This window comes from Populus alba, chromosome 5 (genome assembly GCF_005239225.2).
Source record: "Populus alba chromosome 5, ASM523922v2, whole genome shotgun sequence".
NCBI classification, from domain to species: Eukaryota; Viridiplantae; Streptophyta; class Magnoliopsida; order Malpighiales; family Salicaceae; genus Populus; species Populus alba.
The window spans coordinates 10,190,531-10,215,447 of record NC_133288.1 but is presented as its reverse complement, the minus strand read 5'-3'; the positions used below and the strand labels follow the sequence as shown (position 1 = coordinate 10,215,447).

Below are 24,917 nucleotides of genomic sequence, written 5' to 3'. Positions count from 1 at the left end.
CTACTTTTACTTAGACTCTTCATTTTATTTTCGGGTAATTTTCCTTAACTTTTGGTATAATTTCATATTAAAGCTTCAACTAATTCTCATAATATTTTTTTTTCCATTTGCTATATCTATTTTATCACTCTCCTTTTATTTATTTGTCTCTCTATTACAGATAAATTATGCTTAATAGCTCATTTTTATCTCTGTTATTCTTTAGTACTCTTACACCATTAAGTGCTCATTTTACTTCATTTAATTATCTATTATCCCTCATCTCATTCTTTATTAAATTTCTCTTAAATTAAAAAAACCAAAGGGTTTGCAAGAGTAGTCTTTATTAGACGTATCACATGATGACTCTCCATCATCTAATTTCTTACATTGATAAAGAAAAACACTTGAATATAACCATAATGTTCCTGTGTGATCCATAATAGTGTTGTGTTTTCTAACATTATTGCCTTTACAAACTACTAGTGGGTATGTTAGAGTTCTTATGCTTCCAACACATCCTAATGGTTGTTCTTTTTAGGGCTTGGTGATGATCATATGGCCATAATCAGTTTGGCCAAACTTCAATTAGTCAACGGTGGCTTCTTTTGAAGGCATGTCTTTTTATTAGAACTTAAATCTATTTAATATTGATTTAAGGATTATCGAGCTAAGAATGGAAAATAAAATTAACATAACTTACCATAATAATAAGGTGGTAGATAATAAGATCATAAAGGTTATGATCGGTTAGCTCAATCAAATCCAAAACAAGCTTAGGTAGAATCAATTGGGCACTCCATTTGGCCAATTTCTTAGAAGGCATGCCTTAGTATATATTTTGATAACAAGCACTCCAATATAAATGACTGAGAGTTCCCAGCCATAAATTAGGTATTACATGCCTATATAATAGGGATCATTATAAGGTTAGCTTAATTTAAACATAATCACTCATGAGGTATCACTTATCCTATAATTGTAAAAGCAGTCTCAACCAAATTACATGGCCTAACCATATTATTTATAGCTAGCTCAACTTGTACTATGACAATTTAGTATCTCACATGTTATCTTCTAGTAAGGTACTGTCAATCTTTCTACACCTTCAAAGACCTACTATTACCAACAAGTAAGGGGAAGAATGAAATGGTTAAATTAGCCTAATACTTAAATAAAATGATGTTCGATATTAGATGTGCAAATAGGTTTTTATATAATCATGCATATTCTAAATGGATTAAGACGTTGTATCTAGTTCCTAGAGAAATCAAGATAGTTGACCTCAAAGAATTTTCTAGGTAGAATAACCAATCAATAAATATAGCGATGATGTTACTAATCTATTTATGAAAATAAAGTTATATGGTTCATCACTAACCAAAATCATCTTTCATTTATTTTTAACATTGATACCTAACTTCATTAATAACTGAAAGAAAATAAAGGCTTATTTTCATAAGCATTTTTATAGAACTGAACTAAAGTTGACACTAGCTTACATGACTAAGATAGTTCAAGGCCCAATAAGTTTATAAAAAGTTATGTATTTCATTTCAAAACTGTAAAAACCAAATGTATTGCATCCATAATGGAGAAAGAATGCATTAAAATAATTTTGAATAAGATATAGTGGAATTTTATAAAACATCTTGTAAGGACCGATGATTTAGTATTCTTATAAATGACACTTTTTGATACAAAATAATGTTGGGCAATCGAGAAGAAAAGAAGTCACTTAAAAGAACATACCTAGCTAGTTGCTTAAACAAGGTTATGGTAGCCTATTCAATGGTAGACTAAAACTTTGATAAGAAGTTTGAATAAGGTCAACAACAATTGACATTAATCATGAAATTTAAAAATAAAAAAAATCATTTGAGATCACCCACATTAAAAAAACACAGAGATGCTAATAAGTTCATTGATAAAGAAACAAAAATAATCAAATAGTCTATGCAAATAAAAATCACTCATTACTCATTTGATATTAAAAGAGCTCAATCCCTATCACTAATTAAATAAAAGAGAAGAAATATTGTGAATGGAATGTATTATAAAAATATAATATTGATATATGTTGTACCTTTAAGAATTAGATTTAGAAGGTATTGGAAGCCAATCACATTCATTTCTTATATATATATATAAAGATGAAGACAAATAACAACCTATTTTTTAAGATGAAAACAATAGTAATTGCTCTTTAATCAAAAGAACTTCTTTAAGTCACTAATATTGTTATATTCAAGAGGTATCAAGGCTAAAAAATTAGCATATGAAATTCATGAAAGACTTATTTACAAAATATATATGTGCCCCAATTGCCATACACTTATACTTACGAGAGATGACTTAGGGAGTAAAGCTAAAAAGATTGTGTAACAAAAGTCCAAGACCTTTAAGTCTAAAATACCTATTTAAAATGAATGTCACAAAAATCATCCATTTTCAGTGATATGGATGACAAATTGGTCAAAGCTTGTCATCATCTCTAAAAAGTAGCAACAAAGTTAGTTAACTAAGATCTACTTTAAAAAGATGTAGTGTCTAAACATATAAGGTGATAAGGATAAAGCTACACCATATATCATACTAAGAGAACTTATTTTAGGATTAAAAAAGACCAGTTCTTTAATCATTAATAAATAATAAAAAAAACACATGTTAGATTGCAAACACATGGAAAATGATATGTTTTCCACCTCATAAAAAATATATATTAAGAGCCCAATCATGCAAACATACTCTTGCGACCCGCGTACGACCCTTACTAAATGGGCTAGGCGCAATGGCCTAGCTTGCTAGGCCTAACAACGCCTAACCTTTTATTTTTTTAAAAAAATATTTTTTAATTAATTCCTATTTCTACATGTATTTTTTTTTAAAAAAATTATATTTATATTTAAATTAATGCCCTTTTTTCTTTTATTTTGTTTATCCATCCTCTTTTAAATAATATTTATTTTTTAGTTATTTTGTATGCATTTATTTTAAAGATTGTTCTAATTCATCTATATTTTTTTATTTTTAATATAAATGATATTTATTTTAAAAAATTAAAAATATTTATTTTCAGATAATATTCTTAATATGTGTAACTTTGCATAATATATTTTTTCCTTCCCTTTTATTTAATTAATTTCATGTGTGGATAATTTTATTATCATTTAATTAAATAAAAAATTATTTTTTGTGAACAAAGTTGTTAAACACAACCATGTCAAAGCAAGTTGCGAGACCAAATATCTCTTGGTTTATATTTGATTCTTAATTTTTTAATTTTTATCTTTAGTTATCATTAATGATTTTTTATTTATTTATTAACACACATAGTTCTCAATTTATTTTATTAAATTTATACATAAGTTTTTTGATTTCCACTTTTAATTCTTGTAAGCCCTAGGAAATAAAATAATGATAAAAATAATAATAATGATGGAAATATTTCATGGTAATAATAAAAATGGAGGCATAAATAAATAAAGAAGAGGAATATTAGTTTTAGAAGTTAATAAAGATAAAAAAATAAAATTAAAGTGGGGTTAAATTGTAATATTTAAAATTTTGGTGATTAAGGAAATAAAACAAATGAGAAATAAGAGATTTAATGGGGGCTAAAATAGAAATACTAAAAGTCAATCCTTCCTTTTATTTTGTAAGGGAGGTCGTCAGTAGCTACTGGAAAAAAAGGGAGGGTTTTCTTCCAAAAAAACTTCTTGTTCGTCCTTTATTGCAAGAAATTTAGAGTTAAAAGGGTGGCGAAGTTAGTTTATGGAGGGGAGAAACATTGAAACTTCAAATAAAAGGGATTTAAGGAAAGTGAATGTGGTAAGAGAAAGCAAATGAAAAAGGAGAACAAAAATTTTGACTGGTTGCATTTCAAAGATCAAATTATAGACCGGTAAGATACTTAAAACCTAGATGTATATGTTAATGCAAGATTTTATTGTTCAAGAACAAATTAAAAATAAAATTGGATTAAGGTTCTCGGGAAATATAATTGTATATGGAATTGAGTTGATTGAGGTGTTATACATTGTAATGGAGGGGTATGGTGGTTTGTGATTTAGGTGAGCGGCCACAAGTAAGAAAAAACTTGGGGAGTTTCTTTAAATTGAACGAGTAATGTAAAAAGTACTTTTTATTTGAGTTATGATCGTCTAAGTTGTGGTGTGGTGTTAGCTTGATAAGTTATTCCATGGAAGTATTAAACAGAACTTTAAAAAAAAAATGAATGAGTTATTTTGATTTTTATTAAGTATAATAGATTTTGTCTTGTATTGATAGAGGAACCTTTGACAACTAGACTATAAAGCGGAGTATGTACTAGAACATCACACACAATAGGTCGGTGCCTAATACCTATATTTTTGTAAATTTTACATCTATAAAATTGTGCACGCTTTGTTATATTCTTGTATTATAATGGAAATTTGTTAACCCAACAAAAAGAAAAAAGATATAAAAGAAAACGATATAAATGGATTAACCTAGTTAATTGATCCATGTATAGAGGCTAATGATGTATTGTAAAGGACTTTATTAGCTATTCCATGATTCGAAACGCTAATGATATCAATATAACATATTGATATTGGTATATACTTAGATTTGATTACTCAATCTTGACAAAAAGGAGTAATGATGCTAATAAAATTCACTAGCATTGTCATCATCTTTCAACAAAAGAATAAGAGATGATGAATTTGATTAGCTTTTCGGAAAAATAGGGAAAGCTGATGATATCAAGGTAGACACCTTGTTATTAACATATTCCTTAAAGTTTTGATTAGCTATCAAGAGAAAATCATAACTAATGATACTAGTAAGCTAGTATCGACATTCTCTTGATCAACCATTATATAAGTAATGATTAGTGATATCAATTTGAATATGATATTGGCATATTCCTTAAAGTTTGATTAGCTATCTAGGGAAAATGATAGCTAATGATACTAACGAGTTGGTGTTAACATTTTCTTGATTAACCATTCTACAAAGGATGTTTAATGACATCTATTAGAAATTAATGTCAGCATTAAAGAAAAATATCCAAGCCATTTATATTTAATAGTTTGATGATGATAATATGAGAAGTTATTAAGAATAATAAATGTATAATAAGAAATGCTTTATATGCATTTTAGTGTTTGTTTTCAGCATATTAACTATCATTAGTGATTTGTTTTAGACCATCTCACTTATGCTAGAGGTAATTTTATCATATATTACTCTTGTTATTATAGATTAGATATAATAACTATGTTTTAGGATTGTAATGTAATTAACCTAAATATATAATGTTAATGTTAAAGTTTTGATTAATGATGTATGAATTTAAATATTCCTCTTTATACTTGTAATTCCTATAACTTTTTTTTATATATATATATATATATATATATATATTATGTTGGTTTCTTCTTTCAAAGATATCTAATTACCATTGAGTATTAACACATGAATTGAGGAGGGATAACTAGTATGATTTATGTGATTCGAGATTCAGGATGATTGGATTAGAAATTAAAAATATAAATAAATTGAAAGAAGATATTGATTGATAACTTAAGATCTCCAGGTATAGATAATATTTATGTTGGTTTCTTCTTTCAAAGATATCTAATTACCATTGCGAATTAACACATGGATTGAGGAGGGATAACTAGTATGATTGATATGATTCAAGATCTAGGAATGATTGGATCAGAGATTAAAAAATATAAATAGATTGAAAGAAGATATTGATCGATAACTTAAGATCTCCAGGTACAAAGAAGACTTTACTTTATGATAATATATATATATTGTTTTGGTAAATAGGAATGTTATGATTTTTTAAAAATAAAAAAAACACATTAAAAAATTTTATATGTTTATTTTTTTATGGAAAAAATATCCAACCCTTGGTAAAACACGACTTAAAGAACAAAGATAGGAGAGTGGGGGAGGGTGGATTGCTGAAAACAAGTTTTCATGATTAAAAATATTTTTATGATTTTGATAAATAATGATGCAAAAAATATGGTAATATAGGATGATAAAAATTAAATCTAATTAATTCAACTTACAAGATTTTAAAATAATTAGAAAATTATGAAACAAAATCATTCATTTTAAACTACAAAAAGCGAATAATCAAATAAAACAATAATTATATTTTTGTTGTGATGAGGGTAAGGGTAGTGCTTATGAAATAGCAATGGTGATAAAGATAGAGATGAGATAGCCGTAATAAAAAAAATAACAATGAATAAAATAATGTTGTTAGCTAAGTAATAATAATAATTGTGATAAATGATAATAATGGGACAACATTAATAAAAGAAAGTGATAGTTGAAATAAGTTTATAAAATTATAAGTGAATTATTGTTTATAAAATATTTTATATAATTTTATAGAGTGAAAATAGTTTTTTAATAAATAAATTAAATTAGCCAATTTTCCTATTAATATTTTATATTAAAAAATATTTTACACAAAAAAAAAACCCTATCTAAAAGACAGCAAATTAATCTTGTGTTTTGTTTTTCCATTTCCAACCACACCTTAGTTTCTTTGCTGCTTGATTCTAAACACATTAAAAAAAAGAAGTCTCCATAATTTTATTTTCTTAAAGCGAAACGACTGATCGTGATGTCGTAATGCTTTGGTAATCGAACTTCATGACAATCCCGTAAATGTTTTAATCCTGAATGGCTTTTCTATGACCGCCCCGATATATACATCAAACTGACGTGTCAAACAGCTAGAGACCAAACCAGCCAGAAAACCGTCTTCTCTCTGCTCGAAAACAAACACACCAACCTCCAATCTCCCCCACCCATTCCTCCACGTCACCAATCCTCATCCTCTGCAATCCAACGGCCCACACCCTCCCAATAATTCACACTAACCCTAACCCACCAAGCCGCGTCCTGGCTCAGCCCGATCCCCAAATACTCGAGCCCTAAACATCTCTCCTTCCCTCTCTCTTAGCCAATAAAAAACAACAGCCTGTTTCAAAATACAAAAAAAAAAAAAACAGAGGAAGAGAAAGTTAAGTGTTAGTACTTTATTTTGCCTTCTTTTATTTTACCCTTTTAAAACCAAACAAGGAAAAAAGGAAAACAAATTACACCTCACAGTCACAGCAAGAAAATCCGTACAATCTCTGCAAAAATTAGGGTTTATAGCTACTGATTCCGGTTTTGATCTACAATGAAACTATTGCCCTAAATTTCCATATTAATAGAAGAGTTTTGGTGATTTTATTTATTTATTTTTATTTTTTATAAATTTTGATGGATGAGATCTGGGAAAGAGCAGTGGAGACAGCATTAGAGGGGCAAACAGATAAGTTAGCGGCAAGAACCCTAACCCTAGACGGTGCGGTTAAGTGTATACAAGGAAGATTACCAGCACCAAGTTTATTCGAAAAATTCGTGAATCTTCAACATCTATCTATAGCGAACATTGGTGTTTCAACATTAGAGCAATTTCCTCGCCTTGGAAATCTTGAGAAACTAATTTTATCGGATAATAGAATCTCTGGTGGTTTAGAATTTCTTGTAGGAGCTGGACTCGATTCGCTTCGGGATTTAGATTTGTCCAATAACAGGATTCAGTATATTGAGGATCTAGCTCCGTTGGCCAAGCTAAGGTTGGTTTCGCTTGATTTGTACGAGTGTCCTGTTACGAGACTCAAGGATTATCGGTCTAGGGTTTTTGGTTTGATTAGTTCGTTGAAGTATTTGGATAAAATGGATGCTGAGGAGAATGAGAGACCGGAGTCGGATGACGAGGAGGAAGATGATGATGAAGAGGATGAGGAGGATGACCCAGGGAGTGGTGAGGTTGATGGGGAGGAAAGGCCGTTTTTGATGAATAACGGGCACAGTGAAGTTGGGGAAGGGATTGTTGATGTGGATGAGGAAGAGGAGAGTGAGGCGGATGAGGAGGGGACAGAGACGGGGAGAGAGATTAATGGGGTTAGTCAAAATGGGTTTCGGGTTGAGGTTGTGGACAGGGATGAGGAAGGGGAGGGGGGGGATGATGATGAGGGGGATGAGTCCGGGGAAGAAGAGATTGATGAGGATGACGACGACGACGACGACGAAGATGATGATGTGGTGGAAGTGCATGAGATTGGTGATGATAGTGATGAAAATGATGATGGGGTGGAGTATGAGGAGGAGGATGATGATGACGGCGAGGATGGGGAGGGGGAAGAGGATGAGGAGGAGGTGGATAACGATGAAGGGGATCTTGGGGAGCCAGAGAGTACAGGAAGGTTAACGAGTACAGAAGGAGAGATTGATGGGCATGAGCAAGGGGAGGATGTTGGTGAGGAGGATGACAATGGAGAGACTGGTGAGGAGGAGCAAGGTGTCGAGGTTGATGGAGAGTTTGATGATGAGGAAGATGGTGACGAGGAGGTGAGATGCTCTGGAATCTTATGTTGGCCTTCGTATTTAACTTTTGTTTGCAATTTGTGTTGCTTAGTTGGCTAAATTTTTTGATTGCTATCGTGTTAAATTTTGCAGAAAAGATGAAAAACATAACTTTTATGAAAAGGCTTAAGGCCTTATTTTACTGCATAAATATTAGTTGATACTGCTTGGTCTATAGCGTCTTTACAATCTGTTTTTTTCATCTGCATTAGGTTGAGGAATCTGGGTTTTAATGTATTTGCTCTCATGTTTTGTTTTGATACTTTATTGAATTTTATCAGTAGTCAGGAAATGGATGTAGTGTTTTTGTATCTTGCTCTTATATGTTATTCTTTGTTTTCCTGGACAGCAGATTCATAGTATGGTTGATGGTAATCTGGAAAACAGATTATAACTTGAAATTTAATGTGAAAAGGATTGTTTACATCAAGTTTGTAAAGTGTTTAGTTGGTTCTGGATGTTTGCTCAACTAATCATTGCTGAATTGAGCTACATCGGGAAATTTATGGTTTTGGTTTAATGTCATGTTCACAAAATTTAGGAAACTTGGCAACCTTTTGAGGATACGATATTTTATGCGCTGTTTTTATTTTCGAGGAAAGACATGAGAAATATGTCTAAGGAAGAAAAAAAAGCTGTTAAGTGGTTTGATAACTAGGGGGGAAAGAGTGAAGTCTCTTAATATTAGTTTGTGGTATGGTCCACTTATTCATTTTTATGGCTTTCTTTTCTTCTTGTTAGAAATGCTATTGCCAGTTTTTGGTATTGGTTTTGGAAGACTTTTCTACATGGCATGTGGAATTTCTTTTCCTTCCTCATTCGTTGTAGCACTGAAATCATCTTTTGATTTATCTGAATGTGTTTTTTAGTAGCTTGTGGTTGGCGTGGCACTGATGATTTTTTTTCTTAAGCTCGCATCTCCTGTTTTATTGTGTCCTATTTGTTTAATATAACCATGTATAGATAAATTGTGTGCCTTTTAGCTGATCTGACACCTTTTTGTTTCCATTTAGTAACTGGTTTAATGGTTCTCCATTCACTCTATTGTACTTTATTTCTGTTTAGTGGAAACTGTGCGTGATATTGTATATGGATTGTTCTCTTACATCATCTTCTGGTAATGTGTAGCTATTTACACCTGTATTCTCTATGCATTATGCATATGTTGATTATTTTCTTTTGGAGCTCTTTCCAGTATTCAAACGAGCTGAAACATGTCGAAAAAACATTTCTTTATCATTTTGAAGTACTCATATAATTTGATGTTTTAAGGGATGAGCTTTTTCCAATTTTTATTATGGCAGTGATATTCTTGTTTTCTGACACACTGACTGTACATGATTTCTTATTGCAATGGCAGGATGAAGACTCTGAGGCAGGGTACTTGGTTCAACCAGTGGGGCAGGCTGAAGTTCTTGAAGCTGGAGGTATTGATGTGGAGCCAGGGAATGAAGAAGATGATCCTGAAGGGGAGGAAGAAGTTGATGATGACGATGAGTTGCAGGTGCTACCATCATCCTCACACGTTAAGAGGAAGAGAGATGAAGACGAGGATGATGATGGTGAGGATGATGATGATGATGTTGTTGAGTATACGACGAAGTCATCAAAGAAGCACCTTTAGCTCTTGTTCAATTCCTGGGTAAAAATGTTTTGTTCATGTCTTGAAGCTTGGAAAAATAGAGGAACATGTTAGATAGATTGGTTGTAGTCTGTTAGTGATTTTGGGTATCCCTCGTGGACAATATGTTTAGGGAAAGGAACTTGTATCCTTGTTAGATTCAAAAGGTTGTTAGCATTGTCCCGCTTCTTCCATTTCTTATATAGCCGTTAGTCCTTGTTAATTCAAATGGCAGTTATGAAGGAGGGTTTAACCGCCCAATTTTCTGCTTCCAGGGGGGGTGTTTCTAAAAATAGGAAATAAATGGAGGGACGAAAGAGGGAAATGCTCGGTTCTTTTTCCCCCCCGCCTAGGCCAAAGCTTGTTTATAAAACTGGCTGGTGGAGAGTTCCTTCTTTCCTCTCTGTTTCATTCCATCAGGTGGGCTTTTGAAAGGATTTTTGACCCTTTTACATTTCTTTTACCCTTGCAACTTGTCTCCTTGTAATTGGGCAGTTGCTTTTATTATTTATTAGCAGGTGGTGGGTAGGCAATGTGGCCAATTGAGCTCAACATCAAAGAAATCACAAGTCTCTTTACCCACCGGTTCCAAGATGCACAAAAAAGCTTTGAATCACGTGACCAATGAGACCTGGTATGTTGTTTGACTTGTGATAGCAGCTGCATCATGTGAATCTCTAGCCAGTGGACTGTCTGTTTGCTGCTTCGGGTGCCTTGAACACAGGTGAGCCCAAGCAGCAATTCAGAGGTAAAGTCATCGATGTGATTTATTAACTCTTAGCTATTTCTCATCCAGCAGTGCACATGGGCCCTCGGTGAAACTGGTGCATGAGTTCCACGCCGCTACTTCACTGTGTTGGTTGGAAGTATTTTTGAAATTTTTATATTTTTTTAAAGTTAATGTATTTTTAATGTTTTTAGATTATGTTGATATATTGATTTTAAAAATAAAAAAAATATTATTTTAATATATTTTAAAATAAAAAATATTTTAAAAAACCAACCATATCATGCACCAAAAAAAATAAATTTAAATTTGGCAGCCTCTTCATTATCCGTTCTAAATTGCAGCGTCAAGGAATCCCATCTAAATTAAATTAAATCTTAACTCTTTTTATTTTATTATCATTATTTTAAAAAATCGAAACTGAATTAATTTCAAAACTAGGTGAAAAAAATCAATAAAAGTTGGATATTCCTGTAAGAAATCAGGGGACAGCAAGAAATTTGTCCATAGATATGAAAATTGGGAAATTTGTCCATTAAGAAATCCTTGCTTTATTTACATGTTTACAAATAGTGATTTTGCTTCCTCAATTGCCCCGCCAGAAAAACTTAAAACCCAATTCTTATGATGAAGTCAGCTTAGAGAAAGAGCCGGATATCATAAGCTAGCTTAAACCCCATGTACTCACTATATTTTGGAATTATATTATCTATGTATCATAGTTATTACACCTGATTTGAGAATTAATCTGAGCAAGAAATTGGATTCTGGTTACACGGGTTTAATCTAAATCAACCTGAATAAAAATTAAATTTTATTTTTTTAAATTTTAATATTTTATATAAATTTTTTTTAAAAAAACAATCCATGTGAATATAGATTATATGTGTTATAAATAATAAAGTTTAAAAGATTTGCAAAAGGTTTTTTTATTCCACATTAAAAAAAACTATGCTGGTAGGATATTTTTTTAAATTAAAGTATTTAAATTAAATTATTTTTTTTATTTCACATTAAAAAAACTAAAACTTTATCTTTATAAATATAAAATATACATAATAAATAGCTTTAAATCCTATATTAAAAAATATTTATACTAAATAGCTTCAAATCCTGTATTTTATATTTTGTTGAGACATCAAAAGTATTTTCTATGTTTAACTGTCAGTGTATAGATAATTGCAAACTTCATGTACCGTAGAAGGAAAAAGTTTAAGGTAAATTAAATGGAAAACATTTTCTCGAGCTGAACAAATTTTTACCCGGAGTACGTGGATTTATGCAAGGCATTCCTGTTCGAACAAGTGATTGTTGGAAGACAAACCAAGCAGTAATAATAAATGGACTCATAAGCCCAATTAATTTCTATCAAATAAAAGAATTAATCTACCCAAAATGCCCATACAAGACGATTCCCTGGATTCTTTTTGTCAATGTTTATTTCTTCCACGTGAAATTATTTGAACAAGAAAAAACAAGTCCTTTTAATTTGGAAACAGTTTACATATGGAAAAACTTTATCAAGATTTCCCTAATATTTGATTGAAGTATCGATCTTTTCCCCTTAAATTAGTAGATTTAGAGAAGCATATTAATTACGAACCACCTAAAAATTCAAATAAATTGTTCAGAAAATACCACTAATAAAATTTTCTTTTTTCCTTTTTCTTTACAAATTAATTTATAAAATGACATTGATTTTGATAAAAATAATATTGGTAATTGTTGGCACCATGTTGTTTGGAGAAATTTGTTATAGCTTTATAAAAGTAATTTTCTTTTAGTTATGTTAGGTTATTACATTATTACGTCATTCAGTTGAAATTTATTCAATTTATTGTGATGTCCACCATACTATTTTATCAATTTCAAAGCGAGGGTTTATAGATTTGATCATCACTTATTGAAGTTATAGCAATTTATTGTGGCTTAAACACTTTAAATTAACTCATTGAATACATATTTAAGTTTTTTTTTTTTTATTATTTATAATTGATTTTATAATTGACCCAACTAAAACTTCTAATGGATGGTTTGGTGTAATTTGTATTGCATCATATTGCTTTATCATGCTCTTTTTTATTTATTTTTTGTTGGCAAATACATAAACTGCTGCTCAAGTTTCAAAAGTGGCTTTTCTAATAATTTAGCCATTGTTGATACAGGAAAACCCCATCTCCTCCATGGGAAGGTCTTAAAGAAATCCTTCCAATTGGTTATTGGCACTTGCATTTAGATCCCTTTAAACTTGTTTTGTTTGCTTTACCTTTCCCTTTATTGTTAATATCGTGGCTTTCTACCACAGGTTGGGAGAATGAAGTGCCTCCAACACCTTTAGTTTGGTGGAGCAGATAGTTGCTCTGGTTTTGTTCTCTTTATACGGACAAATAATCTCTCAGGCATATCAAAACAATTTAAAAATTTATAAAAAATATTATTAAAAAAACATTTTTTGACCGTAAAATACATATTTTTAGACATGTAAATAATGTTTTGAATTCTCGATCTTTCTTTCTTATAATAAAGTCAATACAAGTCCACTAGCTTCGTAGGTAAGTTTAAAATAAAGTAAGTAGCAACTTCTTAGCTAAGTTTGAGATAAAGCAACTAAGGAGGAGATTCTCAAATTTAGAGAGAAAGACCATTTATACTATATTCATTCATTTTCTCAATTATTTTGATAATTGATATGCATGTGGTACGAGTATTTGTATCATTTGATTTCTCATTTCTTCCTCACGTACAATACCAGAAGAGCACACCGCACCACCTTTGTTCTCTTCACGTTCTTCGCAACTCCCGGTTTTAATTTTGACAAACTCTCTCTTCCCACCCTCCCTCTCAAATAAAAATCAGTCCAGTAATCAAATTCGCCATTTTTAAGGTTTCGAAAGGTAAAATCTCTCTCTCCCTCTCTTGTTTTTCTACATTCACTTTAACGTGATTCGTTTTTTTCTTCCAAGGTTAACTATTTTCTGGTTTGGTGATTACATCTCTTTTAATGATTTTTTCTGAAATTATTCTCGCCTTTTTTTGTGGTTTTTCGTAGGGCTCTTAAGGCAATTGTGTTGTTTTATTTTAATTTATGCACTGTTTTACACTAAATACCGATTTTTATTAAGTTTCATATCCTCTGTTTTTCATTTTCTCTACTGACTGTGCTCTTTATTGGTGCTTAACTTGAAAATACGATCTTGGTTTTCATTTTTCTTACGTGTGTGTTTGGGTTTTGAAAAACATTCAGTTTTTGATTTATTTTATGAGATTCCGTCTGTGCATGGGTTCTCTCTGTTTCTCTCTTGTTTTCGATGCTCTGTTTCTCTTTCTTTCATTTTCAATTACGCTTTAAAGATTGTTTTTCTTCAATCTTTTTTCTTACAATATGAAGTTTTCTTCTTCTTCTTCTTCTTGTTTTTTTTATTGTTGTATCACGTGAAAGTGTGATATGTATAAATTTTTATGTTTTGGAAGAAATCGATACCGTTCGTGTGCGCTTCAAATGCTTTCTAAGTTCTGTTCTTTAGCGCTTTACTTGCTCTGTTTCTTTCCTTTTTACAATTTTTTTGTTTGGGTTTCTTTTACAGTTTTAAGGATTTGTTGGTGGGTTTTGTTTCTTGATTTTTTTTCTTTTTATACGTTATTATCTGTTTGGATTCAGGGAAATACATGAAAAGCAGATGAATGAAAGCAGGAGAATGGAAAGAAATCATATAAATTGAAATACGTGTGATTCGGTTACGCGATAAGTGAACAGTTAAAAGAATCTTGCGACTCAAGAAAGCAATTGTGATACAGAAATTCGTGTGGGTTTTCATGATATGAATCTGAAACGTTTAATAATATCTCGATAATCAAGACAGCAAAGCATAGATGTGCTAGGTTTTCATTCATGTAAAGTTGCTTTCCACTTTTTTGACTTATTTTCGTACATCAACTATTCGGGATTGAAGGTAATTAATTGGAGTTATGTCGGTGGCCTATCTGTTACCTTTCCAATCTATATTAAGAAAAAAAAATTAAAAAAAAAATCCCTAAGGCCTAAACTGTAATGCTCTTATTCTCTTTTAATTATTTCTCATTTTTAATGGGTCACGTACGGAAATTAGCATATGATGGTAACAGAAAAGAATATTGGATTAGATCTGTCGTGTTGTGTTATTGATGGATAATATTCTTCTTCTTTCAGTTATTATACAAGCATTTTGATGGGTTTTTTATTATTATATTTGTCATATGTTGTTATGTCTTTTGATACTGTTGTAATGAGAGGGAAGATTGGGAATATTTAGGCAAGTTTTGGGATACCTACGCAAGTTATTGATAATGCTCCACTCAAAGTCTGGCTGTCCTGAGAAAAAAACATGAAAACACAACAGTTGCCCTCAGACACTCTTGGGATTGAAGAATGAACAGCTCTTCTATTTTTAGTATCATTTATATTTATTAATGTATGTGTTATTTTGTTCCCCTCGAATTGATTATTTGCTTCATTTGATCGAAGATACATGGCTGAGTTGGTGGACAAGCAAATGGAAGAAACAGAAGATGACCCCATCATGCCAGATGAAGTGGATTCATCTGAGGGAAGCTTGCAACCGAACATCAGTATCTCATCTCTCACGTTAATGGATGGGGGTTCAGCGGGTTCACATGAAATGGTATGCTCCATTGAACTTATTATCAGATATGATGTCAATGTCTTAATGACAATAATGTGATTTGGTGTTTTTTTTTGTTTTGGCTTCTGTTTTCTTAAGGAAGTTAACAATGAGGCCTTTAAATTAGTTTTGAGAAATAGTTGGAAACAGTGTAACTCCCAGTATGCTGGCTCAGTATCTATTTGAAATTAGTGCATTGTCCTTGCCTTGACCCTCGATTTGGAGGATGGTGGTGTTATTCTTTTGTTTTCTGTCAGCTGTAATTGGATACATGATCTGTTTATCTATTTTTTCAATAAATCTCCGAAATGAGGGACGATGTAGTGGAGAAAAGGAGCTATCTTTCATGTGATCTGAGACCTTGCTCCAGTTTCAGTAACTAATTTACAAACGCCTTGTAGTCCCTCCTGGTCCTGTCATGTGTCCCTTCATTTATGTTTAATCGTTATGAAAAAGACTTTTTTTGTGTATTTTTTGTTGTTGTGATGGTTTTATGGAGACTATTAATTATCTTTTCCTTCGTTTGCAAATTCTTTAATAGCCGCTCTTTTCTTCGTTTACAGATTCCAAGTTGTTCATACAAGTCCAGTTCTTACAGTAGTTCGGAAAACTGTGTTAAGTTTCCTGACCACATAAAGCAGAAGGAGGACATGGAAATTCAAGATGTTGTTAGGCAGTATGCTCTGTGTTTCCTTCCAGCCAAGTCCTTATGCAGGTTCAAGACTGTTTCTAAAGAGTGGCTTAGGTGGATAAACAGTCCCTTTTTTGTCCACACGCAGACAAACCACTTCAGGCATATTTCTGGTCTTTTCTGTCAGTTTCCTGGCGAGAGTCCCTCCTTCATGTCACTCAATCCAGTTGCTTATGGCGTTCCTAACCCCACTCTCTGTTTCTTGCCTGAACCTGTTGACGTAAGAACCTCTTGCAATGGTTTACTTGGCTGCCAAAGCCGCCTTGGAGACAATGCCTACTACATCTGCAACCCTGTGACTGAGGGATGGAGGATGGTTCCAAAGCCAAATTTATATCATGGACCTGAAACAGCCATAGCACTTGCCTTTGAACCTGATATCCTCAACTTTGAAGCGCAATACGAGCTTATTTGTGCGGTCACTTTACCTGACTGGGAAGCTCTTCAGTTTGAAATATACTCTTCAAGGACAAACTCTTGGAGAGTCTCCAATGCTGTATGCTTGGAGCTGGATGCTCTGCCTCTGAATGGTGATGGTTTCTACACCAGAGGATTTGTCTATTGGGAAACCGAATCAGGTGCAGTTCTGGTTTTCGATTTAAAGGAAGAAGTGTATGGGATTGTCAGTCTCCCACCAAGAAGAAAACCAACTGGTGCTTTGACAGTTATGCGGGGGGAGTTATGCTACCTCTTGCCTCACAAAGAAGATGATGCATGGTCAATTGAGGTCTACGGGAATATGGACATGAGCCTGCAGTGTATAATTCCTCTTCATTCCGAGTCCTTGGGACACCTTGTAGATGGAGAGTGCCGGGCTTTGGCATTTGTGAATGATGACACACTGATCATTACTCTTGGGACGAAAGTGATTGCTTATCATGCAAGAGAACATAGGATGGAATGGGTAAGTGATGCCAGGACTGATGGTTTTGTGAAGTATTTTCCGTACGTGAACAGCTTTTGCACCTGTCGGCCATTTCATGCATGACGCAGCTTAGTGTCCGTGAGATTTGATCCACAGTTAATCCACAAGTCTCTCCCAACCTGAATTTATTGATTCAAGGATGGATGTATCAGGATTATTGACTATATATATATATATATATATATTTGTTCTTGTGAAGCATCAGACATGACTTCTGCTCAAATTCTGAATTTGGTGGAAGTTAAACATAGAATTTCCTTTTGAAGTTTGAATCCCAGTTCTTCATAGGGTACTTTGACTTGACGCTGGTGCTTTTAAAGCATTATGATTGAATGATGTAAATTTTCGTTTCTCTGATGTGCTATCACTGTTGCGACGGGTTAATAAACTAGCTATGATAGAGATTCATAAACGCCACCATGTTCCATTTGCAATACATGTTCCGCTGTTACCGATGGTCTTTTCGAAGATATTGGATGATGCACTTGTAGAAAATATTCTTTTGTTCTTTATTTGATGAACAAAGCTGAAGAAGAACGCCGCCATCTATATATATTTGTTTAAAGGTAAAGAAAGAAATTTTCCTGACGAAGGGTTTGCAATTATTCTGAAGTCCTTGCCAACTTAAAAGATCGGTAGTGGCTGTCTTTACATTTATCTTTTCTAATAATTTATTGCATTTATACCCTTTTGTAATTACAAAACGTTTGATATAGTTTGCATGGCAATGGCCGAGGTATACTGTATCTGGCATCAATTGTAATTATTTCAATGCTTAGCTTTCTATATATAGATCAAATTAAGGATGACAAGGCACCGGAGCAAATGCTATATTAGGGGAAAATCATGGCTGGAATGATCTCATTAGTCATAATTACGATTTCCAAGGGCTACCCTGAAAAGTAGCTGCAGCTGGCTAGAGGAAATAATGTTTTGCTTGATTTTGCCAGATTGAGTTTTTACCATATGCATGCCTCGTTATTCTTGGACTTCATTTTTATAATTAACCATGCCTCTTGTGGATCAACCGAAAGCTTTGCTAAAATGTTTTGTCTCTGAGGCTGTGCTTCTTACAAGTGTGAAGAAAACCATCAATGGTGGACAGCTTTATATTTGAACCTTAATATTTGCTACTATGTCCTAGGAAAGTTATTGGTTCAACGAGGGGAAAGCAGGAATACAGCAAAGAAATGGTAAAAAAAGTAACCAACTTCTAGGGTTGGAGACACAAGAAGGGGGGAGAGAGAGAGAGAGGTCCTCCTTTGTAGGAGGTTACAGGTATCTCTTTCTAGAATTGGAATTCTGCCAAGCAACCCCTTTTCTTCTCTTACCTCTGAGATCCTACCTATCTTCTTCATTCAGGTATTTTTCTCCGTTTATAATTTTATTCTCCGTCCAGTACTTGATTTACAATAATAATAATAAAAAAAAAACGTAAGATGATATTCCAGGGGGATCAACAGAAGGGAAATGTTAGAAATTACATGTGATATCCCCATAAAATCTCGTAGGAAAGAAGAACTAGTGAAGACATGAAGGTGGTTGAAGGAGAATAGCCATGATCATGCTTTGTTAGGGGCAGCCTTAAAATAAACATGACTACTTTTGTTTTGTTATATTTCTTGAATGCATGTTAGAATATGTGTTGTGATTCACTTGATTTCTTCTGATTCTGTCATTAATATTTTCAGGGATCGTAAAAAATCTTGAGAAGAGCACTTAGGGGATACGTAGAGTTTCCGGCGTGTTTTTAAAGAGTGTTTCGGCACCAGATAACCTTTTGGCCGGAAGTTCTTCTTCATGATATAAAAAAGAAACATGTCTACAACCCCTGATGCTCCCTCACCAGATTCTGGCTCCCCTCCTCCTCCACCAGCCTCATCACCCCCACCTGAGAATTCACCACCCCCACCCCCACCTCAGTCGGATTCTCCACCACCAGATGCATCATCTCCTCCACCACCTCCACCACCTACTAGTGATTCTCCTCCTCCACCCCCTCCTAAACGCAGCAATGCTTCGCCACCTCCTCCACCCAATTCTAGATCATTGTCACCACCTCCTCCACCCAATTCTAGATCATTATCACCACCACCACCTCCTCCGAATTCATCAAATAGTGGAGGTTCTTCGGATCAGATGAAAATTGTTGTTGGGGTGGCGGTTGGTGTTGGGATATTCCTTATTGCCATGATTTTCATATGTGCATATTGTTCGCGCAGGAAGAAGCGAAAAAATATGCATTATTATGGAGAAAATCCTCAAGGAGGTACAGATGCTAAATCATTAAACCTCATGTCTTAGTAAATCATTTCTATCACGATTGATTGCATTACAACACTACCAATCATCATGGTTGGATTGCATCGTCTCAACTGCAAATGTACGAAAAACCATGTTTTCTGATAGTATGCTTTACGTGCTTTCTTAATTTTCAAATAGAAAAAGTTCCAAGACCTGACCTCCCTGTTATATCTTGGAAAGAAGATTTAAAATGGTTCATCCGATTTCAGAATGGTTCGAGCTAATTGTTTCCTTTTACTAACTGTTATGGGAGAAGGGGTTAGTATATTTTAACCTGGAGAGTCTAATTTAAGATTCAGAATGTTACGCATGAAAAGCTTCTTAGTTTGTTGCTCAATTCTAACTGCGATGAAATAAAGAGGCCAAAGACTCCTTTATATATACGTGGAACATTTTTGAAGAGCGGCCAAGTAAAAATCTGGTTGAATACTTAAAGAGATTATTCCTGAATCTTGTTTCTGTATTTTTGCTCCAATTAGAAATCAATCCAATCGTTCGTTGATCATATACTATGTTCATGCACAGGAAGTGAACAATTTTCTTATAACAGCCCACAGCAATCAAACTGGCACAATGGTCTCCCAACAGAACATGGTATGAAGCTATCCCAATCACCAGGTCCAATGGGGTCTGGCTGGCCCGCACCACCTCCACCGATGATGAACAGTAGTGATATGAGCTCCAATTACTCTGGTCCATACCGCCCCCCCTTGCCGCCTCCATCACCTAATATTGCTCTTGGGTTCAACAAAAGTACCTTCACATATGATGAGTTAGCAGCAGCTACAAACGGGTTCGATCAAGCTAATCTATTGGGTCAAGGAGGGTTCGGTTATGTGCACAAAGGTGTGTTGCCTAATGGAAAGGATATTGCAGTTAAGAGCTTAAAGTTAGGTAGTGGACAGGGAGAGCGAGAATTCCAGGCTGAAGTTGATATCATTAGTCGTGTCCATCATCGACATCTTGTGTCACTTGTTGGTTATTGTATTGCTGGAGGTCAAAGAATGTTGGTCTATGAGTTTGTTCCCAACAAGACCTTGGAACATCACCTTCATGGTAAGTTTCTGATTCCGCTTCTGCTTTTATGGTACCTCTCACTTGTTAAGTTTCTTGTTTCTAAGATTAAAGAGAAGCCTGTCCAATCTTAAGGCATCAATAGATCTAGATTTGACAAAAGAATGCATAGGCTCTAGATGTTGGACAATATGTCAAGCCTTCCTGATATGCATCAGCAAAACCTCACACAACGAAATTTTGCAAAAAAAAAAAATGAATTAACAAGATAATCTCAAACTTTCGTTTTGCAGGAAAGGGTCTTCCAGTCATGGATTGGCCAACTAGGCTCCGTATTGCATTAGGCTCTGCCAAAGGTCTTGCTTACCTTCATGAAGACTGTAAGAAATTCTACACTCCCTTTCTCTCCCATGCACATATATAGGTGCCCCCAGATTTTTCTGTTACTTAGTTGAAAAATATGTGCAGGCCATCCTCGGATAATCCACCGTGATATTAAAGCGGCTAACATCCTCATTGACAACAACTTTGAAGCCATGGTACCTTCTCCTGATAGAACTAGATTTATTCTTTATTCTATACGTACGATAGCCCTATAGCAGTAGCTCCATCAAAACATGTTGACTAAACTAGTTGATCATGCTCTTTTGCATATTCAGGTTGCTGATTTCGGACTGGCTAAGCTGTCTTCTGACAATTATACTCATGTATCTACCCGTGTCATGGGTACTTTCGGGTAAGCTGTGATAATGCATTCTTTTGTGAGTTGAGGGTGGAGTAGAATCATTTTCGAAGCTATTTGGCAAAGTCTTGAGCATTTATTTTCCTTTTGGAAAATGATAAAGCTGTTACTGTTAATATGATGATATGAGAGAAAGTTTCGGGAAATAAACCTCCCGTGGACTATTAAACTAGTTTTCGAAACATTCTTATCTGTCAAAGAGAAGAGATACTTAAAATGAATTCACCCCCCTAATAACTTCTCCAATACGAATGCAGGTACTTGGCTCCTGAGTATGCATCAAGCGGCAAGCTGACTGATAAATCTGATGTTTTCTCATACGGAGTCATGCTCTTGGAACTCATAACAGGGAAGAAACCTGTAGATCCTTCAAGTGCAATGGAAGATAGCTTGGTGGACTGGGTTTGTGCTCTCTCTTTTGCTATCTAAGTTCGACTAAAATGCTCTTCAGAATAAACCTTTCGAGTTTCAACAAAGTTCTTGAAATACTTGCCATCTTGTGTTATTCTGTGTCAATAGATATAATATTTGTGTTTGTGTGATGGACAGGCTCGACCACTTATGATTACTTCATTGGACACAGGCAATTACAACGAGTTGGTCGATCCAATGTTGGAGAATAACTACAATCATCAAGAGATGCAAAGAATGATAGCTTGTGCTGCAGCCAGCATTCGTCATTCTGCAAGAAAGCGCCCAAAAATGAGCCAGGTATCATCAAATAACTCCACTGCCACTTGGTAATTTCTTAGTAATTATTACGAGTACACGACTTCACTTTTAGTGATTGTTCTGCAAAATAGGTATCACGTGCATTAGAAGGAGATGTGTTACTGGATGACTTAAACGAGGGTACGAAGCCTGGCCAGAGCTCAGTCTTCTCCGGGTCGAACGGAAGCGCAGACTATGATGCAAGTTCATATAATGCAGATATGAAGAGGTTCAGGCAGGTGGCATTAAATAGCCAAGAGTTTGGAAGCAATGAGCTTGGAACATCAAGCAACGAATCCCCAGTAACAGGGCCCTTCAGGGATCCACAGAAATAGCGAGTCTAATTACTAACCATAAAAATGGACAAGGTTTGAATGCCTAAATGTCAAATTATGAGCCTGTTTGGTGGTCAAGAACAAACAACGACCGCAGACATACTAATATACATGGTCATTGTTTTTCTTTCAAGTGATTCTGTTGATTTGGAACCTGTTTCTTTGTGTTTGTTTGAAGGATAAACTTCAGAGAGGAGAGACGAAATATTTAAGGGGTCCTAATGATTTTTTGCCATGTTTGTGAAAAAACACAGATGGCATTCACCAAGATACCCTAAATCTTGGTCTAATTGAATTTGTTTCTCTCATCATATGTGGGATTGCAAGTGTGAATATACCTGGGATTTCATATACTGAGCAGACACTAGCTTCTATTGTATGTGTGAGTTTTCTGTGTTTTGACATGTATCTTGTTCTACTATAAAAAGTACTATGTTGTTTAATTCTTTCTTCTGCTTCACCTCTTCCTGGTTTGTACAGTTCTTCAAATGGTACGCAGTGGACCTTCATTTGCATCCTCTGTTTTCTCTTTATATGTTGTCCAAATATCATCTTCCCAATCTGTTAGTGAGATTGGCGTTTCAAAAAAAAAAAAAAAAAAAAACTGTTTGTGGGATTGAAGATCAGACCTATGTTACAGTTTGATTCAAGCAACTTCAATAACGAACATGAATTCTTTCAGAAAGTTGTAGGATTGAGTTGGGAACTTTTTTTCCTTTTCTTTTGTGAAAAGCTTTATTAAATGGTTTATAATATTGTGGGTTAAAATTGGATGATGCAGAAGAAAGTTAGGGTTTCACAAATCAAGGTGTTAAAATAGAATAATAAATTCTAGCAGCTCCTGGTTTCTGACATGAATCTCCCAAATTGAATGGCCTCCAAAGAACCTGGTGTTTTTAAGCATGCAAAAACAAAATAAAAACGAGTATTCACCATTCCAAAGCATAAGATTTTTACCATCTACTAGTATTAATTGTGACTCAGAGCCAATCCAAATTAATATGTTAAATCCATAACTTAAATAATAGGATCGGGATAAATTTATAAAAACAAATAAAATAATAACGTCTTGCTTCCAATAAAATCTAATATTAAAAATTAACATAAAAAAATATTAAATTCCATAAAATTGGTATATAACACAATATAAAGAAAATTAGAAAAAAAATACAAAGCATAATTATATAAAAAAACTTAAAAAATTAGGTTATTGAGGAGTGAAATAAATAAATAAATAAGACTTAAAAAAAAATATGAAGAAAAAACACGAAATACTATTACAGTAAATAATATTTTGTAAAATGATGTGTAATAAAAACACCATTTCTTATAATGTTTTGATAATAAAGTGCTAGCTAGCCTAAACTTACGAAATTATGGAGCATTTATAATTTTTTAAAATTTACTCTTATATTTAATTCAAAATATTCGACATAAATATTAGATGGTGGATGAATATGCTCGTCCTATGAAAATGCAATTTTTAGTTAGTTTATATATATATATATATATATATATATATATATATATATATATAAAATAACTTCAGAATATCCCAACCTTTAAAAAAAAAAAAAAAAAAAACTTTGAAGGCATGAAATTTCCTCCAAGACAAAAAAAAAAAAAAAAAAAAATTGCTACAAGCAAACAAAAAGTAACTAGAATAGCACCGTTTATTCCCTGATATTATTATTATAAAAAATTTGCTTCAGCTGGTTTTGCATGGAATCTCACGAGTTTTCAGGCAAAAAGTCGGGCACTTGGGTTTTGCTTGGTTTAGAAATAACAAATTCAATTTAATTAATTTACAATAATTAAAGTTTTAGGGATGAAATTGAATCTTTCCAATTTAGGGACCAATTTTAATGAAAAAAGAAAAAAAAAAAAAAGGAAAATTTTCTTGTACATGGAAAAGGCCACCGTACTTTGATGATGCGTGTAACGGCTTACAACGATTGATTCCACTTTTTTTTTTTGTGTGTTTTGTAATGTCTTACCACGGTCTACCGCCACATGCAGCATTTGTGAGTTGAGGAGCTTTGATTGGGCTCCGAAGAACCATTATTCTTTTCTTTCTTTTCGTCTCTCTCTTTTTTTTTTTCATTGTTTTGATTTTTGTGCTTGCCTCTCCAAAAGATAAAAATGGGCTGCAAAATTATTTTTGGTGTCAAATTTAATCCTTATTATTTTTATTTTATAATTTTTTTAATTATATTTTTTAATATTACTTTTATTGAGAATTGAGGTTCTTACTCTTTTTTTTTTCTTTCCAATTTGCTTTTTATTGGTTAATTTTGGTCCCATGACTCAGTTCATAGGTTTGTTGAATTGACTTAAGTTTACTTAGGTCTTGTTTTTCTTTTTCTTTTTTGATTTTTTCTTTTAACATTAGGTTATTTAAGAATTAAATTTCATAATTTTTTTATATTTTATTTATAAGGTAATCTTGATCTCATGACATGTCTTAAGTTAGAAAGGTTTATCTATGTTGACTCAGATTGTTTTTTGTTTTTTTTTTAGTTTGATTTTTTTATTCTTATCTGTTGAAACAAGATTGATTAAGAATTGAGATTTGTGATTTTTTTCTATTTTATTTATATAGAGTTATTTTGATCTTATAATTTGGGAGGTGAGTTTAATAAGTTAACTTGAATTGTCTCAAGTATTTTTCAATTTTTTAAAATAGATTTTTTTACAGTTTCATCCTCTAATAATGAGTTTGTTAGGAAATTTGGCTTCATAATTCTTCTATAGTTTTCTTTTCTTTTGGAATT

At 33.1% G+C, this 24,917-nt stretch overlaps 3 protein-coding genes across 4 annotated transcripts; all 3 read left to right on the top strand.

The window, feature by feature from the left end:
- The first annotated feature begins 6,956 nt into the window (after window positions 1-6,956).
- Window positions 6,957-10,265, top strand: LOC118029810 (acidic leucine-rich nuclear phosphoprotein 32-related protein). Its single transcript, XM_035033747.2, has 2 exons — window positions 6,957-8,400; window positions 9,776-10,265. Exons 1-2 carry the CDS (start codon window positions 7,267-7,269, stop codon window positions 10,037-10,039), a joined length of 1,398 nt encoding a protein of 465 aa, XP_034889638.1. The 5' UTR covers window positions 6,957-7,266; the 3' UTR covers window positions 10,040-10,265.
- Window positions 10,266-13,344: 3,079 nt separating this feature from the next.
- Window positions 13,345-17,394, top strand: LOC118030021 (F-box protein At5g49610). 2 transcript variants are annotated; one of them, XM_073409256.1, is made up of 4 exons: window positions 13,345-13,657; window positions 14,422-14,654; window positions 15,265-15,421; window positions 15,985-17,394. In XM_073409256.1, exons 3-4 carry the CDS (start codon window positions 15,269-15,271, stop codon window positions 17,098-17,100), a joined length of 1,269 nt encoding a protein of 422 aa, XP_073265357.1. In that variant the 5' UTR covers window positions 13,345-13,657; window positions 14,422-14,654; window positions 15,265-15,268; the 3' UTR covers window positions 17,101-17,394. The 2 variants fall into 2 exon arrangements, with proteins under 2 accessions (XP_073265357.1, XP_034889937.1); XM_035034046.2 differs by lacking the exon at window positions 14,422-14,654 and having other exon boundaries at window positions 13,346-13,657.
- A 1,340-nt stretch (window positions 17,395-18,734) lies between these two features.
- On the top strand, window positions 18,735-22,480 carry LOC118029801 (proline-rich receptor-like protein kinase PERK5). The gene is made up of 9 exons (XM_035033734.1): window positions 18,735-19,306; window positions 19,867-20,397; window positions 20,649-20,735; window positions 20,824-20,894; window positions 21,015-21,091; window positions 21,355-21,499; window positions 21,647-21,808; window positions 21,901-22,110; window positions 22,322-22,480. Exons 1-9 carry the CDS (start codon window positions 18,856-18,858, stop codon window positions 22,385-22,387), a joined length of 1,800 nt encoding a protein of 599 aa, XP_034889625.1. The 5' UTR covers window positions 18,735-18,855; the 3' UTR covers window positions 22,388-22,480.
- The last annotated feature ends 2,437 nt before the right edge of the window (window positions 22,481-24,917 follow it).